Below are 20,502 nucleotides of genomic sequence, written 5' to 3'. Positions count from 1 at the left end.
TTTGTGAACTAAATCAAAAGGTTGGACTGTATTTCTAATTACTAATTCACACACCAATCATCAACGTTTTGAAAAGAAAATTTGCACTGTACATCTACCAAATGTCATATATATCCTTGATAAAAATTAATTTTTTTTTTACTAAATAAATAAATTAAATTTATATATAAATATGATTAAATTGTTTACATGCCCACTAGTTTCAGTTCCATATCTCTAGCAATTAATAATTGAATTCCATCACTAACTCAAAGTTATCGAGCACGAGATGTAAAAAAAAAAAAAATCTAAATAAGTGCCACTCATAAAATTCTTTTGCCACCAAATCCTTATTGAAAACTTCTAAACTTATTCATCAAGCTTCTAGATATAAGAATAACTGAAGAGCAATTGCTTTTTTTTTTTGGCGTCACCTTTTGGTACTGTCTTATTAAGCAATTGAAAAACACATTATTAATTGATAAATTAATATATTTTTACTACACACTGAAATTATTGACTATATATTGAATAAGTATTATGAAAAGAAAATATTAGCTACAAATTAAGAACAAGAGATTAAATTCATATTCACATTTATCATAAAATATGCTTCATAATTAATACATGGTTTTACTATATGTTAAATTAATTATTTAACATGAAAGAGTGTTAATTTGAATATATTATTTCAAATATAAGAATGAGTTATTTTATTGGTGAAATTAACTCGGTCAATACACCTAAGTGTAAAAAATTTAAAATAACTTATGTATCAAAATTTTGAACGTTTGAACTTTTTAAACTTTGTAGCAAACATGAGGGACTGTAGTGTTAATAACCCAACAAAAGTATCTTAGCCGTTGAACTAATTTTGGGGTAGATCTTAACGGTGGATCAGGAAAAGACAAAAAAAGGGATATATAACGGTACGTCAAATGTGATACAACCAAATAACAATGTATATGGTTTGAGGAGGCCAAGAACACCACAAAAGTTAGATTTAGAAACTTACTTTATGAAATGACTAAATTATATAGAATCATTACGGATTAAAATGTTTGTAATGTTAGTATTGCTTTAACTTATTATTAAAAAAAATTAAGAAAACTATGTCAATATATTATAATAGTGTCACTAGTATTAAAAAATTACAAAATTATATATTAACAATTGACAACATATATCATATTTTCTATCACTAAAATAAAAAAGAATTTTATAAAGAATTTTTAATGCATTGTTTTAATAATTTATATTATAATAAGCTTATTTGTTGCAATATTGTCATTTTTTATTAAATATATGTATTTTACAAAAAACAAATTTGTTGCATTGGTTAACATATATGCTGTTTTTACTCCTTTACCGGACTGACATTCACACAAATATTACTCAATTACATTTATGAATTAGTGTGGCGTGATAAAAAGTGAAGGGTCCACCCTTAAGAACTAATGTATTTGGAAAAAAAACTTTTTAAAATGATTTGAAAGTTAATTTTACACTACAATTACAATTATATGATGAAAAAGTTTATAATACCTTTATGTTTTTGGTCAAAATTTTAATTTCACAATTATAGTTTTATTTGCTTAACATCTCAAAATTAAAAAAAGGCCTAAATAAATTCCTAATAGTTTTTTAGCCATCTATAATAGTTAAAAATAAAATCATAGTTGTTGTCTTGAAATATATTCCAATTATACAAAATATAAGTTGCCTTAAACCGTAGAGAATAGATTAGAATTAATAAACAGAGAAAGCAAAGCAAGCTTGTCCAGATTATATTTACCAAATACAAATTGCAGAGGCTAAAGAAACCTAAATTCGGTAACTTTACCTGGCATCTTCAATTCCCAGCTGAGAGAAGACTTTACTTTCTGATGAGATTGAATTGTCCTGGTCTCTCAAAATGTGCATATCAACTTCGTTCATCGACACGCTATATGAAGGAAAACGCCTGACATTAGGGAATGGTAATGCAGATGAAGCATCGGTTGTACTGTCTTCATGTGGCTCTCTCGTCCTTGCAGTTTGTTGAAGCTGTAATGCATACTCCAAGTCCCACAACACATCGCCCATTGTTGGTCTGTCATCACCATCTTCCCGCAAACATTTCTCAGCTATCTCAGCAAATTTCCTCAATGAGTTTGGACTGATCTGAACCTTTATCAAAGGATCTACGATCTCCTCAAGAAGCCCTTTGTTCTTGCAAAGCATTGCCCAATCAGCCAGGTTCACTTGCTCTCTTGGGAGTGAGGCATTGATGGCTGGTCTTGCACATACAACCTCGAAAAGAACAACACCGAATTGAGTAAACATCAGATTTTTCTGTTAATTGTTGTGACCGGAAGTACTCAGGATCAAGATAACCAAACGTTCCTTTAACAGCTGTGCTGATGTGGTTTTCATCACGCGTACCCAATCTTGAAAGGCCAAAATCAGCAACTTTGGCAACATGATTTTTGTCCAGCAAAATGTTTGTGGGCTTCACATCACGGTGAATGATTCTGCCAGCTGAACCTTCGTGTAGATAATGAAGACCTCTTGCTGCACCAATGCATATTTCAAGCCTCTGTATCCAGGACAAACAGGGTGACTTTGACTTGTATAGGTGATCCCTCAAAGTCCCTTTTTCCATGAAATCATACACTAGTATCATCTCATACCGTTCATCACAATATCCAATTAAGGAAACAAGATGGCGGTGGCGAATTTTTGATAAGACTGTTATTTCAGTTTGGAATTCTGGAAGGCCTTGGCCGGAGCCTGGTTCGCTTCGTTTTACAGCAACTTTCATGCCGTTCCTGAGAGTTCCTTTGTAGACATTCCCAAATCCTCCCTTGCCGATCACAAACTTTCTATCAAAATTGTGCGTCGCAAACTGAATTTCTACCAAAGGAATTTTTAATCCAAGGTTTACATTAGGCATTGGGGAGCCGCCAGTTCCCTCAGGGACCTTACCATGAGAATTCCCTCCTCCACGTACATGTAATGGAGACCAATCCAAAGCCAAAGGAAATTCACCAGGCTTTTGCTTTCTGTATGTCAAAACAAAAAACAGTACAACTGCCAATATGCAAATCAGAAGCAAACCTCCAAGCACTGAGCCAACTACTACCATGACATGCTTTTTCTTATGTCCATTCTCCACAGGAACTGTACCCGATTTCTCCATAATCTCCATTATCTCAAGCCCATTCAAATATGCATCACGCTCACTCCCTGCCTCTTCTTTAGGGCCTACACTGATGTTCATAATTCCACGATCATTCGGATCAACCACGAAATCAAAATAAAAAGGTGTTGCCAACTGTGAAATATCGGTGTACGGGCTGTACGGGTTGATTTCTTGCGAATAGGTGCCATCGATATAGAGAAAAAATTTGAAAACATTCGGAGATGGGCTAACAATGTCACAGAAATGAACCCGAATAAAGTGCCTAGCATTCTTACTCACGTTAAATCGCCATGTTATGTTGAAGTTATTAGAAAGCCTACTGTTATTTATATTCATCTGTTTTGCAGTCTGGTAAACAGAATCCGGAGCAGTGTATTCACTAACTATTCCCCGATAGCCATAGTTAAGATTAGCTGTAGACTCAACTTTTTTTGCTGTATCTGGATTGTACAGATAACTATCATCAGGAATCCAGTTCCCCCCTAGCTTGTCATTCTCCTGCGAAATCATAGGGCCACCAACATTGATCCTCCAAATTGTCTGTAGAGCCTTTGAGTGAATTCCCGGGTAAGAATTAGTCTTAGTTCCTATAGGACTAACATGTGGACCATTATCAGGAATGGAACTTAGAGGTAAAGGGTCCACAAGGAAGACTTCAATGGCACTAACAAACGCGAAAGATGATTCTTGGGGCCTAAAGTAGACACAGAATTTTCCTTGAGTGATGCTAAGAAAGAAGTCCTTTATTACCGGAGACTGGCTACTGTTTTGGACATTAAAATTATGCAACAACAAAAACGGATGGGAAGTGGAAACGTTGAAAACAGCTTTGTAGAGATTGATTGCAGAGGAAAAAGCAAAGAAATGAAGGCGTACTAGATAAGTGCCGTTACTGCTGATATCGAACTCGTAGTAAGATGATTGATTGAAAACTCTTGCTGTCTGATAGAGAGCTAATGTATCAGGTAACTGGCTGCTGTTTTTAACAGGATAGCTCGGCTCTGAAAAGGAGATGGAATCTGAATCCCGGTCCCCTCTGAATATCCGATTGCCAGAAGTCACTTCGGTGTCTGAACCACAGTTGATGAAATACCTGTCTGGAAGACTATATGCTGCACAAGTAAGTCCAACTGACAAGAGATGGAGGAGAAAAATGAGTGGGGATGAAGATTTGGGGACTTTCATGGTTTGATTCTTTGCCATGAATTCAGGTGGAGGAAAGCTTATCTCTGTGAACTTTGAAGACTTTGTGGTTGAAAGATGTTTACATGATATCCATTTTGGAAGAGAAGACTCGAGTCAACAAAGTTGAAAAATCAAACATGAAAATCCGGGAAAGAAAATATAGTGATCACATAATTTTATGAAGGAAAACAAAAAATATGACACGAGAGAAATTGGTGCCCTCCTTTAGAAGTTGCTCTTGCCCCTTGATAATGAATTAGCTGACTATATACAGGCCAATTATATAAGCCAAAATAAATGTGGACCCGTGGAAAATTCAGAAACTGGCTAAACGAATTGTATGTCCTCTTGCATTTGGTGGGTGAAGCAGAAGGCCCCACAATGGCAGGAATTCTACAATAATGGCACTCCTTGCCGTCTACTAATGGGTTAAGGCAGCAGACTTTGTCTATATGCTGAATCCATGGCATATTGGCATGCTATATATTTTTCATCCTATGTCCGATTCTTGAAGGCCTCGAATGCTGATCCTGTGAAGGCTTCGAAAGCCTGGTGCTTGGTAAATATCATATACAGGTTAAACTGATACTGTACAGTGAGGTGAGATTATTTTCACGAGGATGAAAGAGACTTTCGTGGCATCAGCTCAAGCAAAAGATGACTTTTGAACTCTATGAAAGGAGAAATTCTAGAATACATCTGAGATACCATGTCATTCATATAACAAGTAATAATATCTTGACATGTGTGCACTTATTTTGAATTACTATCATGCAAGTGGTGATTGTATTAAATTCAATTACACTTGTCAGGCATGCATCAATTGGTTGTATTCTAGAATTTTTCGTATGGAAGGCTTTAGTGGACTTGAAGCTTCTGTTTTCGAGAAGAAAGGAAGTCAAGTTGTAACATATTAGGCAGAATGAAAAGTCTCCTCAGCACTGGTGATTGACACTATCTGATCACGGAAAATCAAGAGGAGGATGTGGATATTTGTTAGCAAAATTTCTTTTATTTATTTGTTTATGTCGTGTCCCTTCAAGATTTTAATATTTCTCATATGACAAGCTGAAGGAGATGAAAATTCTCCATGTCCGGAAATGTGGAGGTGGTGATTGGGGGCCGTATTTTGCTTTTAAATGGCTATTAAACCAGCCTGCACAGACATTTTGACCCAGTAACAAGCGGCGAGCCAGTGATGATCCAGAGGAACGTAGGCCTTAAAAGCCCAATGGCTCCCTGATCCCGCATCTGGGCCAACGATGTAAAGCCCAGGTCTATTTGATATTCTGGAAGCTAAGTAGTTAAAGCTTTACTAAAACCACCTAAAAAAATTACAATGCTGAGTCAGAATGGTTTCGCCGCGTGGCACCTAACTTTAATCTCTTTCCATTCCACCAATATTATAAAATGGGTCCAGCTACCTTGCAATAGCTGCAAGGTACATCAAACTTTGTCCTTTTCTAGTTCAGCCACTAGATTTAATGGCTAAGCTGTTGAACGGTTTAGATGTATTCAATTAGTTATTAACATTATAGTCCCTACTATTTATTATATTATTATAAAGGCTAAAATTTTTTAAACATTTACTTATATAACTCATGTTATTTTAAATTTTTAAAGTTTGATCCATTGACTTAATTTGACCTTTAAAATGGGTGACGGTATGAGGACATCAATGTAATATCACATAAAAATTTTTAAACACATGAAAATTGATAAATGTAAACAATATTTTTCTATATAATTTATATTTAATATAGAATAAATAAATTGAATATGTATTAAAAATATGGGTTATTAAACTTTTAATACTTCTGAAAATTATAAATTAAAAAAGATGAAATTTCAAAATAAAAATATGTGAGAAGTATTAGGTTATAACACTTCATTATTTTATCATTATAAAACTTTACTTTTTCACTACATTTATGCTTTTAGTATTAGTTGATATGCTACTTTGCTTATACATACAATATGTTAGTTTACCTAAAAATTACCAATATCACCCTTGAAATATAAGGGAGCCAATTTAATTTTTAAATTTCTAAATGTAGCCCAAAAAAATCGTAAAAAGATGAACAAAGAATGATATAAAAAGAAATTAGTTTATTTATTATTTTTTAAGAATTTTTCAAAAGTTTTTGAGTTTTGTGTTTTTTGAGAATGATGCTTTTTGTTAGATATTTGGGCTTGTGGACGTTGTTATAATGATAATTTATAATTTATTTTGATTAAAACTAATGGTAATTTATAATTTATTTTGATTAAAAAATAATTGAATAGTAAATTTATCAGTTTGTAGATGCTCTTTTAAATGTATGATTGTTGCCCAATTTTTATTGTGACAGCCCAAACTTTTTGGCCATGCCTAATCAAGCATTGCGAAAAAACTTTGCCACAATTATCTTTACCTTCTCTCCATCTCTCTCCGCTATTATAACTCAAAGAGTTAAGAGTTCGTTTGGGCACAATATTGTATTATAATATATTATATTATTTAATGTAAGTGTATTATTATGTTATATTGCATTAGCGGTATACTATAATAATATTGTACAATATTTGGTATCACATTGTACTATATTTATATTAATATTAAACTAACATTATTTAAATTTATTATTAATTAAATTAAATTATTAATTATATATTAATTTTTAATATATAAATAAAATATGATATAATAAAAAAATATTACAATATAATTTATTTTTATATTTTTATTTATTATAATGAAAAAATATAATTAAAATATATTTAATGCCTCAATTAAGGAAAAATAATAATAATGACAATAATATTAATTAAAACAACAAAATTAACAAATTTTAATAATAATGATGATGATGATATCAATAATAATTTAATAATTAAAATAATAAAATTAGTAAATTTTATTCATAACAATATTAATAACAATAATTAATAATAATAATAATAATATATAAACAATAAATAATGATATTAGTGACAGTAATAATAACAATTAAAATAATAAAATTAAGAAATTTTGTTAATAATAATAATAATTAATGAAAATAATTATAAATAATAATTAAAATAGTAAATTTTAATAAAGATACTATTAATATAATGATGATGATGATAATTCTTTTCAAATGCCATTTTATCCAAAAATGGACTTATATGTAAAAATTTGTAACTTCTGGTGTCTATTTAATTTTGCATTAAATATAAAGCAATGTAGTGTAATTAAACAAAAAAACAAAGATTGGTGGTATGTTGCAGCCGTTGCAACATAGTTTCGTCTTTATAAATAAAATAATATAGATGCATTTGGGATAAATTTACCTTACTTTAAATCCATATGCATAATAAAAATTAAGATTCGTATATGCTTAAGATCTATCATATATCCATGTGTTTCACTCTATATCTAGATATAAAGAAAATAAAGATATATATTTACTCTAAATCCAAAAATAAAAATCCAAATTTATTCTTGATCTGTCATGCATTTTGAAACTCAATAATAAAAGAGTAATAATTTTTTAGAAAGAAAATTAAGAATTAATCTATGTTGGTAACAATTAAATTATATAAATTGTCTAAAAAATCTAATAAATATTATAACTTATGCTGTTACACCAAAACAAACAAATAAGAATCCATAAAAAATAATTGCAAGCGTAAGACCAGTGTAATATTTTAATATCTTCTTCATCATTCTAATATCGACATCACACCTATCATCATTTCTACAATATCAAATGATGACATATAATTCAAATATGATTTATATTCAATTCTTCATTATTTTTATTATGACCATATTTAAGTAAATATACAAATAGCATATTAAAGGATTTATCTAGCAATTAAAGGACTAATTCAAGCATTAAAACTCGGTGTAGAAACGAAAGTAAGCTAAAGAGAAAGTAAAAAGTTGAACCAAAGAGTAAAAGACTTAAAGAAAATTAGAACTGGCTGTCATAGCTTTAATCTACACTTAATTATTTTCTCTTATTATCATTTAAATTTACAAAACCGACTTTTAAGTTTTAAAGTCTTTAAATACATGGTAATTACCACTATTATGTTATGAATAAAATTTATTATAATTTATAATTACATAATAGTTAACAAATTTTTAAAATAAAATAAAATTAAAAAAAGATGGATATAGATCTCGATCTAGATGTTAAGATAGATCCAAACTTGCTCTAAATCCATCTTAGATTATAGATCCGTGTATCGATATCCAAACCCAATCCAAATCCATTTTAAACCGACCCAATTGGATTTGGATCACGTGGATCTTGGGTGAGATCTCATATACCGCCATCCTTATCAAACACTTAAAAGTCAATTGCGCCATCAAAAAAGCTAAACAAAAAGAACCAAGACAACATTATTAGGTGTGGATCAATGGAAGTTGACAGAGCCAAGCTACAGGGGTGAGGTGTTAGAGGCAGATGAACATGTCAAGATTGCCAATTAGGTCAGGGCTTAGATCAATTCCATGGCCCCAAATGTCCCACCAAGCCCAACCGAAGAAACTTAACTCTATTGCCACCACTAACACTAACGACCAATCTGATCTGTTGTCAACGAAAACATCTTTGAGCATGACAAGCTTTGATCTCTTCAGTCTCAATCTCATGTCCATATGCATCCTGATCTACGTATCTTTCCTTTTCATCTTCATTTATTTGTTTAATCTTTTAGTCTAGTTGTTTTATTTTTATAAGTATATATTCACTGGCTGGCGTTTTATATCTAGCTAAAGTAAACAATACAGTTCAAGATGAGTTTGTTAGAACAATAAACTTTTGGTAAAAACCATTATCTAAACTTTAGAAACATTCATATTGTATTACCAAGAATTAATAAATGAATATGCGGAAATGTATCTAAATCCATAATACTTAATTACTCTCTAAAATCATGTGATTTGTCTTCTAGATCAACACAATCTCCTGGAGAATTAGTTAATCTTCTCTATGCACTCTCTCTGGTAACAGAATATCAATAGAGAATAAATTGATACGTGTGATCTGGAGACTATAATCACTTATATAGACAACTTGTCTTGTTGTTTTAATTTATTTTTATTTTAGCCCATCATAAAAAAAAAATATCCTTAAGTTTCTACACATTAAAGGCCCACATCCTATTAGATATACTAAAGCCTAAATTACTAAATGCCTTAATAGATTACTTTTAATTTGACATAACCTTATATGACAGTTTGCTATGAATATTTTTTTTTTTCACATATAAGCCCAACATTAGACTAAGGATCTACTAATATTGGATTAAAGACCCAACATCTCCCACTTGGGCTATATGTGTAACTTTATAATTATGCTTTGTAAAAATAACCATATGACCTCAACCTTATTGTCATTATCAAAATATATCTATAACCAAGCCGGTCCATCAATCATACGAACATAGGATCAAGTGGCCATTATTGTATTTGTAGTAACTCAACCCATCAGTGGCCACTATACCAATATAATTAAATGACATGGATCATGATGTGGATGCGTACCATGAAAATTTCATGTAATGTGATCTTAATACGCCTATTTCTAATTGGTTCACCTTAAACCTTAGTGAGATCAATATAGCTCTTTTGTGATAATCGAAAAATACCCCAGGAGCTATCCCAATGTATCTGTATCTCTTCTATGGTGCAATAAACTTATATCGTTACTGGTAAGCAAAATGTCATCGACATATAAAATAAAAAAAATATACTTGCTCCCATAGGACTTATGGTATATACAATTATCGATCAAATTCATCTAAAAATTGAATGAGATGATCGTTTAATGAAATTTAAAATACCATTATTGAGATGCTTGCTTGAGGCCATAAATGGATTTTTTAAGTTTGTAAACCATTTTCTTTGGTTCTCCTGACACAAAGTTTTTTTGTTATAGCATATAAATCGTCTTATCCATATCACCATTGACAAACATTGTCTTCACATCCATCTGATATAACTTAAGATTGAAATATGCCACTAATGCCATTATGATCCTAAATGAGCCTTTCGAAGAAATTGAAAGAAAGTCTTTTTATAGTCAATGCATTCTTTCTGTGTAAAGTCCTTGTACCTCTCCATATTGGTTTTTGAATCCTTCTTGATCTTAAATATCCATTTGCAAGTAATAGGTTTTGCATCTTTTGGCAATGGGATAAGATCACATACATCATTGTTCTTCACAGATTTTATCTCCTCTTCACAATATTTATCTACTTCTATGAGTTATAACTTTCTAGGCCTTGACAAAAATTGATTGAACCATCTTTTATCACTCTAATGTCTACGTCATGTTCTTGAAGAAATACAATGTAGTCATTTGCCACTTCACTTCTCCTTTCTCTAATAAATCTCCTTAATGGTATAGTTTATGAGATGGTAAATTTTGTTCTTCTGGATCAACTTCTTGTATAGGGAGCTTTCTAACATTTTCTTGATATGTTCTGTCTTGAATAAAGTCAGGAATGAGTTCTCCTGGATTGTTCAGTATTAAATAAAATGAAAAATTACCGTCCTTGAGTCTAGTTTCATTTTATTAGGCATGTAAGACCTTACCTCATTTGGACATTCCTAAATATGCAAGTATTTTAGACTAAGCTTTTTACCTGTCCAAAGTTCGTAAGGGGTTTTGACAGTCATTTTAGATGGAACCCGATTAAGGATATATGTTGCAATCTTAAGCACTTCTCCCTCGAGTGACTCTAGTAAGGTGGATTGGTATATCATACTTCTCACAATGTCTGTAAGCTTCCTATTTCATTTTTCAGCAACAACATTCATAGTAGGCGAATCTAGCATAGAGTACTATACGATGATATCACATTCCGGTAGGAACTTAGCAAACGGTCCTGGATATTGTTCATCTAAACTGTCATATCTGCCATAGTATTCACCACCACAATCAGATCTGACCATTTTGATACTTTTGCTAAATATATCTTCAACTTTAGCCTAAAATTTTCGAACAGATTCAAGGATTGTGACTTCTCATTAGTAGATATATGTGGTCATATCTAGAAAGATCGTCTATGAATGTCATAAAATATTGTTGATAATTTTAAACAACCATAGGAAATGACTTACAATTATTTGTATGTATGAGCCTAAGACATCTAAAGGCCTCTTGACTTCTAATGTCTTTTTATCTGTTAGTTTTTCCTTGATACAATTAATACAAATATCAAAATATATAAAATCTAAGGGGTCAATAGATTCATCTAACATAAGTCTCCATATTCTTTATCTAAAGATAGGACTCAATCTTTTGTGCCATAACACAGCTGAATTCTAATTAGTTAATTTTCTTTCTATACCTCATATACTTAATTGCATGGATTTATTAAATGAAGCAATCGTATCTATCAAATAAAGACTATGATAGCCTGGTAAAGAATTAAAACCAATCAATTTTTAATCATGAAACAAATGAGATTTTCTATTCCCAAGTGAAAAATAAAATACTAAATTTGTCCAAAGCGGAAATGGAAATCAAATTCTATCTAAAGGACAGAATAATAAATGTTTTATCAAGATTGAAATAAAATCCAGTTTTTAATCATAATAATCTAAATTTTCCAATTGCTTTAACTTCAACTATCATGCCATCGCTTACATAGATGTATCTTCTATCATTACTTGACTTTTAACGGCTAAGGCAACCCTATATAAACACACTGATGTAAGTGGTTGCACTAGAATCTATCCACCACACGTGTGAAATATTAACTGGGCAACCCAAGAGGGGGGATGAATTCGAATTCTAAAAATTTTAAGCAACTAGAACTTCGTGCAATTTAAACAAAGTAATTAAATTCGAAATAAAAAAATTAATGTGCATTGGAAAATAAAGAGATAAGATAAGAGATAACAAACACGCAATTTTTACGTGGTTCGGCCAACAGTGACGACATCTATGCCTCCAGGCTCACCGAGCTTAAAGATTTCACTAAGCGAGCCTCCAAGGCTTCAACAACTGTTACAATTGACTTCCAATGTGTCAATAGACCTTTAAAACAAGAGATTATCCCCAATCTCTTAATCCAAGTGTATCCCAACACTTACAATCACTCAAAAATAAAGATTATAAATGAAAGCTCAATGTGTGAATGAATGAAATAAAAAAAAAATTTAAAGCTCAATAAGAGTTGTATATTTAGTAGCAAACTCAATGATAACTGTTGGATCACTTTTTATTCGAATTTGATTGAGCTATTTTATAGTTGGAGTTAAAAACTACTTGTTGTAGACTTTCTGAGAATAATCGGATTGCCATAAATTGTTGTTGGTTCACTGTTTTGACTTGTCCAAATGACCGTTATGATGAGATTTTTAAATAGTCGGTTAACCATTTGATGTTATCGGTTAGCCATTTATTTCTAGAAACCTGCAAAACAAATTTCACTAACCGTGTGTACCAAATGGTTCACGGTTACAATTTAATTCATCTCTGAAAATTATCGGTTAACTGTTTTCAGTAAACAGTTCACTGTTATTTTTCAGAATCAGCATTTAACAACCTTTTATAGAAAATGATTTTCCGATTAAAGTTAATGGTTATCCAGATTCATAAACATGTCTAAAATATTATATGAATTTAAGAGTTTGTTAAGAATTGCATCATTTTGTAAGAAATTTAGCTTCTCTTTGAATTTGATTCAGGTTCTTATGAGGACTTTTTTTTTGGGCAGGTAACTTCTAACAGCATACTTCCGTTCTTTGGCTTCGAGCACAACTGTTGATCTCTCCAGTAAAGCATCAACACTTTCTTTTTACGTGTTCATTTGGAAGGCAGGTGATTCGTTCTTAATATGAGAATATTAAATCAAATCCAATTACGTTCCAAGTATGTAGCTTGAAGCTCACTTGTTATGTTATTATATCTATATTCACACTGTGTTGAATACCTCCTTATTCATTTTGTACGTTGAGAAAGCAACGAAGGTTTCAAATATCTGTGACAGATAGCAATGGCAACACTGCAATTGCTGTAATAATATCTTAAGTAATTTCTTTTCATCTATTGTTTTGCGTTATATTTAGAAAGGAATTAATAATTAAACAGTGGATTGCAAGTTTTGCAATATATTTCCATGATTCATGCTTGTGACGACATTAATTAATTATCCTCAACTCTGTCATAATCAAACAAGAAATCAAAGGTATGAATAAGATACCAGATATATGACTCTGATTGAAATGAAGAAATATCATATTTTCCTAGAGTAATTAAATCATATTTTATAATACATCACTTCTCCTGGGAATTATATAATTTTTTTGAGTTCCTTAAATTTTCAAAATTTTTTTCATCCCTGTGCTTGTTTCTGGAAATAAAAAGCCCATTCGATACTCTACCCACACGGTAATTCGACTAAATAAAAATTGCGAGATTGAATCAAGAGTGGATTTAGAAAACGTCCTAGGTGGGATGCGTTCAAGCAGTAGAAGAGAGTGAAACGTTTTAAATTTTAATATAAGTTGTTTTATTCTCTTTTGTGGGAATATTTTTCAAAATTGGTTGGTTATTCATAATCATTGCGTTATAAGAACTACAATATGCTAAGTCATGATTTAATATATATATATATATTCAGAGCTCCTGTGTAAGGAGCATTTTAAGTACCTTCAAGATGAGAGATTGATATTTTCTTTTTACGGAAATAAATATATGCTACTTATTCCTTTATTGTTTTCATAATTTTCACTTATCTCCATGATAACATAATTTTACAGTATTATCATTATTTTCAAATACACTTTTATTCATATTCATTACAAATTAAATAAATCATATCAATGGAAATTAAAATAAAAAAAATTTAAGGACTAAAACTAAGAAAATATATGTTTTAGTGTGAATAAAAAGTTAATAATAACATATTTTCTTATACTTTTTGTTATTTTAAAATATTTTTCTTATGACAAATATATATTTTATATTTCGAAGATAAATTATCATATACATGACCCTTTTACCTCTCTTTTTCTTTAAGTTTTTCATACTAAGAGGGTTTTTGGATATTATGAAAATTAGATGGAGATAAATGGTATATATTGATTTCTATAGGGGGAAATCAACACTCTCCCCCTTCAAGATTCTAAAATATTGTCTAATAACTTTACAAAATAATAATAACATTTTCTGAATTCTACAACTTCAACTCGGTATCAAGCCTAAAGCTTTTACAAATGTAATTTATTTATTTTAAAAAAGGTAAATATAAATAAACTCATAATCCCACCCTTGTGTACAAATTGTACGATTTCTTTTTTTTTTGCTTTATTATTAACAATTATTAATTTTTGATGATGTTATGAGGGTAATTTTGACATTCAGCATTTTAACATCACAAAATTATACACCCAAATTTATAAAACGGTAATAATTCTCCGCCCGTTGGTAGATTATAATTTAAAAGAAAAATGGTCATTTTCTAAAGATTTTTAAATAGAAAGATTATACAATCTATAAATTTTATTGTAAAAATTCGGTAGTTTCGAAAATTGACGATGGTTGATAATTTCTCAGGATCTTTCGACTTGATCGTTGTAACTTGTAAGTGTCAACGTTTGTTTTTTTTTTTGGTCTGAATCGCATATTATATTTAAGCTTGCGTGGCCCATGAAAGGTAATACTGTAATTCCCTTATTAATCTTTCTAAGAGCCCAACAACTTCGGCCTAGACGAAAAAGGAAGACAATGTGACAAACGACTGAAAATTACCATCGAGTGATTCTGAATTACAAAGGGTGCCAATACAATTGTAATGGTCTCCTCTTTTTATTTTTTTTCCCCACTATTTCTCTAAATATCTATAAATTAGATATAATGCCTATATTATACTGATCACTTTCAAACAAATGCGATATTATATCATTTTTATATTTAAAAAGAATAAAATTGCTTCAATTTTTTATTTAAATTTCATTAATATCATTGAACAATAGAGTAAGGAAGATGATTTTTTAATAAACGTGGGTAATTGTGTAAGAACACAGCATTATATGACCAAAAACGGTACCGAGTGCACAGTTTTGACTTTTGACCATATGCCTTTCTTCTGCTTTTGTTTTGCTTGTGACTGGAAGGCCAGCCAGTGAGTCAGTGACTCACGAATCTAAATTCCAAAGGAAATAATCTAACCCTAGATACTACAATTAATTAATTTTTTTAATTAAAGAATAAAATGGTTAATTTTTTGACATGATTGTGGATGGTCGTTACCAGAACTAGCTGGCGTTAACTATCACCTTCATATGTTTTCCATTTCTACAGAAATATATAAAATAGCATGCCTTGATTGAATAATTGCCCGCGTTTATTTTTGTTTTTTCTTTTGAATATTGTTCGTGTCACAACAACAATCTCCTTTTCTTTCGCCTTCTCCGTGTACTTTCATTTGTTAAAGATAAGCGTGAAATGCAATGCGACATATTAAGCATAAATGTGGATCAGGGCCCATGTTTTGATTTAAATCTTAATAAACTTTGGATAGAAACTCAATAATCATTTACTACATATACTCGGATTGTTATAACATTTTCCATTAATTAACGTTGTTTCTAAAGATCTGTGCCGGCAATGAAGAAAATTTAATCTCTTTAAAAGACAAGTATCACGATGACTTCAATAGATTGCTTTTGTGGTACAGTACGTGGTATTAATAGTAAATAGTTGCTTCATTGGCTTTTGCGTCCTAAACTGCATCTTCTGTCTTGTCATTTTCTCTCCATTTGGACGGAAGTTTTGATGTACACAATATTTTGTATGCACAATATTCTTTTCTAGTTGTTATTAAAGCTCGATCATTAACTAATGAGCAATATCATACAAATTAAACATCGAGTTTTTTATGTTGATTTTTGTTAAACTCATTGTCATTGCATAAGAGAGCTGGCTAAGCAGAGGTAGAGAATGATGCTTCACATGATATCGCGTTCAAGCTCCTGTTCAAAATATCATCCTTTACATCAAGCTGGTAAGTCTCCTTTCCCCATGATTCTTCTTTTATTAGTTTTTATCATTCACAAAGAGAATATGTGAAAAATATTAATTTTCTAAGGAATACTAGAAACAGTCGGTCAATTATTTTGTTGATTGAGAATTAATCTTTGAAAAGATTGACAAAGATTGAGCTTTGTTTTTGCATAGCATTTTCAATGAGAGAGGGAGATTCTACAATCAACTTTGACTTGGGCAGGATTATGAAACTTCATAAATACAATTTAAGATCCTCGTCATTATATAATATCCATGGTTGACAGATAGCCAATATTACTTACATTTTACTATCGGATAAATTTGTATCTTTTTGGCCATTTCAGGTTGCATTAAAACGCTTCAATTGCCTTCAACACAGATCCATTGCGTGACAAATAGAAGTCCATGCAAAAAATACTCTATCAAATGCCCTCAAAGTTCAATTAATATAACCAACAATGTTAGAAACAGGGAGGATATAAGCAGCAGAAACTGTAAACAGTTCAACAAGTATCGTTGTTTTCTCACATTACAAGATGGTTATGAACCAAAACACATATATAATAATTATTCGACAAGCTTTCGAGATGTTTTCTTCAGGAATCTTATTTCATTCTACCGTCTAACTCGTCCCTATACATGGACTGGAACTGTGAGTCGCTATTTTAGCCGCAATATTCTTCTTAATTAACAACATGTATATTTGTAATAACATGAGGTTTCTATAAATTGTCATATATCATGAGTATTTCCTTTTTCCCCTATTTTTGCTGTTCGTCAGGTCATAGCGATAACGTCGGTTTCCTTTCTTCCAATACAAAATCTTGCTGATTTGACTCCCACATTTTTCATGGGAATATTGAAGGTAAATTTAAGTGACAAACGAAGTAATAGTAATGACTAAATGTTTCGTGACACTAATAATTCTTCTTGATATTTCAGGCCTTGGTGCCCGCGGTACTAATGAACATTTATGTGGTGACCTTAAACCAGCTCTATGATGTTGAAATAGACAAGGTAAGGGTATATATAGATTGAAAACGGAACCTTAATGAAAACAGATGGCATAAATTCTTCAAAAACCGTATTAAATTGGTTTAATTTTCGGGTTAAAATCCTCTCTCAATATGAACTTCTCCTTAGCATAAGTTCACGATTGGTGGTAAATATATTAAAAAAATAAAATAATTAAATTTTATCTATACACTATTGCGATATGACACATAACACAATATCTTTAAAAACTTAGTAGAAGATCCTAATAATTTTTATAGATTATATGCTTTCAAGCTTCGCAACTTTTTTTTCTTTTTGGCTGTTTTTGCTAATAATTTTACTTAACATTGTTAAAGGTTAACAAGCCTGATCTCCCACTTGCTTCTGGTGATTTCTCAAGGGGAACTGGAATCGCAATTGCTTTAATATCTTCATTGACAGTAAGCAACTGCCAACATAACAGACACCTCTAGATGTTATTGGGTGGCTAAACATTTTTACTTTTGACTTTTCAATTTAGAATGTGAAAGTGGACGTCCCTTATTTTATTAGTTTGAGTTGAAAAAATGACAGTTCAAAATTATCTCAAAACTAAAACGACCGACAATGTCATTTGATAGTTTCATATTTATCTGCCATGTCAAACTTGTGAAGACAGCTTGTCGTCTGTTTCGCATACTCTTCGAAACGGGTCAGGAAGCTGCCTTTTGTTGCCATCACTTACGCACGCACAAGTTCTCGATAAATTCGTGTATAGAGTTCATAATTGAGTCTTTAAGTTGCTAATCAAGATCTTGGGGTTGATTCGATTGAGAACTAATGTTTATTTAATTAAAAAAAAAAAAACGTCTGTCTTTCTTTACGAATCTGTATTTATTATCAATAGAAGATGCCGTCAAAAATTTTGTTACCACGAATTTCTCAATTTTCAGAGTCTGACTATGGGAGTCATGTTTCGATCTCCACCACTTCTTTTGGCCCTCATCATATGGTTCCTACTTGGAAGCGCTTATTCCATCCAAGTAAACTGCCCAAATTGATAGCATTTTGCTTTTTAATATATTTGTTTTTAATTTCTTGACTTATACTTGTTATTTGATCAAAATTCAGTTACTTGTTGGTCCTCAATCTTGCAGCTTCCCTTTCTAAGATGGAAAGGACATCCATTTCTTGCGCCGTTCTCCATGATGATTTTGATGGGCCTTGTATATCAATTGCTATTCTTCATTCACATCCAGGTATGTGTGTGTATTACACAAATTCTTCATATTTGATAATTGGGAATTTTTTTAATAATGATCTAGAGAAGATGATTATAAGCTTTCATGTACCTCCAAATTGATAATCCAATCGTTTTGACCTCTTTCAGTGGAAACAAGTGGTCAAATATTTAATTCCAAATGGTACATTTTAAATTGTTAGGAAATAAGAGGATTGCTAAGAAGTAAGTAGTTTCATTCAGAATTTACCTTGTTTAAATTGGAGTTCTAGGCAGGCAAGGAAACATTAAATATGATATATTAATTTTAGGGTATGAGAGAAAGAGATGTGAGCGGGGTCACACACAAGGTGTGTCCAATATAGAGATGAGAGGAGATTGATGAAAACAATGGGGTTAATTTTGGTAGGATACCGATGAGTAGGATTGAGTTTTTGGTGTTTGCACTCTTGTGATATCTTTTACTGTGAATTTCTCGACATATTTCAATTTGGATAAACGGCGTTAAATAATTGTGTCCCCTTATGCTATGTGATTGGTTATCCCTCTACTTGTTTCTTCTTTCCTTCGTAAATTTTTTTCAGTGTTTTCTAATGACCACTTTGACACACAGAAATACATGCTTGCAAGACCTGTAGTAATTACAAAACCATTGGTATTTGCAACCGCTTTCATGTGCGTATTATCCTTTGCAAATGGTCTTCTAAAGGTAATTAACAAATTGAATGCTCATAGGAAAAAAAAAAAGTAAGTCTAGTTTATTTTCCTAATTAGCAGCAGATATGTACGTAATCGATATTACTAATTTACTTGTTTTAATCTCTTTAAAGGATGTACCTGATGTCGATGGCGACAGGAAATTTGACATCCAAACACTCAGTGTCATTGTAGGGAGAGAAAGAGTGAGTAAGCTAGGAAAAGGTTAACTACAAAGAAATTGTCTGTTAAGATAGTGAGTGGTAGGGGAAAATGAAAAACATTAAGAGGAAATTGAGAATTTCCAATTAGTAATATTTCATTTCCATCATTTATTTTAATATTTGGCGAGTAGCCCAATATAAGAACTGATTAAGAAATATTGTTTTCTTTCTTAAAAGGTATTTTGGCTTTGTGTTTCTATGATGTTAACTGCCTATGGAGCTGCTATATTAGTTGGAGCTTCTTCATCTTTTCCACTAAGCAAGCTTGTCACTGTAAGAATTGCATCATTTTGTAAGATATTTAATCTTGGATATACTTGTGCTTTAATTTGATTCAGTTACATATGAAGACCCCTTTTTTGCCCCCTTGCAGGTAATTTGCCACAGCATACTTGCTTTCATTCTGTGGCTTCGAGCTAAAACTGTTGATCTCTCCAGTAATGCATCAACACTTTCCTTTTACATGTTCATTTGGAAGGTAAGTGATTCTTCTCTCTTCTTTTTTTTTTTTTTCCTCCTTAATTGGATAATTCTTGCCAAACCAAGGAAAAATTTATAAAGTGATTCTTCTTTGATATGAGAATAATGAATCAAATTCAAGCAAGTTTCAATTATTTAGCTCGATACTAACTTGTTATCTAAATGCATCTGCAGGTACACTATGTTGAATACCTCCTCATTCATTTTGTACGTTGAAAAAGTAATTAAGGGTCAAATTCCTGTAGCAGATAGCAATGGCAGTTTTTTCATCTATTATTTTGCATCATACTTCAAACTAGGGGGTTCTAGTTCCTGTAAGTTTTCAGATAATTTTTTGGTATGGATTAATCACATAATAAAGTTTTGTAGCATATCTAATATGATGTATGCTTATGCATTAACCTCAGCTGGCAACTGTATCAATTGCATTGTCGCCAAAGGGACTGATATTTAAGTACAATATTTTAAAGAACAGACACAGCTAGTATCATTGAAATGGAAAGGTATATAATGAAATCGATTTTTTTAAATAAAAAATTA

At 31.2% G+C, this 20,502-nt stretch overlaps 2 protein-coding genes across 6 annotated transcripts in view; one reads left to right on the top strand and one right to left on the bottom strand.

Annotated features, from left to right (window-relative positions):
• LOC102627879 (probable receptor-like protein kinase At2g23200) overlaps positions 1-4,585 on the bottom strand; it is a 30,126-nt gene extending 25,541 nt beyond the window's left edge. For 2 of the 5 annotated variants that reach the window (XM_052444168.1, XM_052444169.1), the window contains exon 1: positions 3,079-4,585. In XM_052444168.1, the coding sequence (XP_052300128.1) occupies positions 3,079-4,366 (1,288 nt within the window). In that variant the 5' untranslated portion in view covers positions 4,367-4,585. Of the gene's footprint in view, positions 1-2,596 lie in introns of all 5 variants that reach the window. The other 3 variants (XM_052444171.1, XM_052444170.1, XM_052444167.1) reach the window with 2 other exon arrangements.
• Positions 4,586-17,106: 12,521 nt separating this feature from the next.
• Positions 17,107-20,265, top strand: LOC102609326 (coumarin 8-geranyltransferase 1b, chloroplastic-like). Its single transcript, XM_025093016.2, has 10 exons — positions 17,107-17,212; positions 17,290-17,364; positions 17,700-17,783; positions 18,276-18,365; positions 18,480-18,581; positions 19,176-19,271; positions 19,393-19,464; positions 19,660-19,755; positions 19,856-19,960; positions 20,137-20,265. The coding sequence occupies exons 1-10, from the start codon at positions 17,198-17,200 to the stop codon at positions 20,176-20,178; spliced, it is 777 nt and encodes a 258-aa protein (XP_024948784.2). The 5' UTR covers positions 17,107-17,197; the 3' UTR covers positions 20,179-20,265.
• The last annotated feature ends 237 nt before the right edge of the window (positions 20,266-20,502 follow it).

The sequence above is a fragment of the Citrus sinensis genome, chromosome 7 (genome assembly GCF_022201045.2).
Source record: "Citrus sinensis cultivar Valencia sweet orange chromosome 7, DVS_A1.0, whole genome shotgun sequence".
In the NCBI taxonomy this organism is placed as follows: Eukaryota; Viridiplantae; Streptophyta; class Magnoliopsida; order Sapindales; family Rutaceae; genus Citrus; species Citrus sinensis.
Note: the sequence above shows the minus strand (reverse complement) of the source record. Positions and strands in the feature narration are given on the sequence as shown.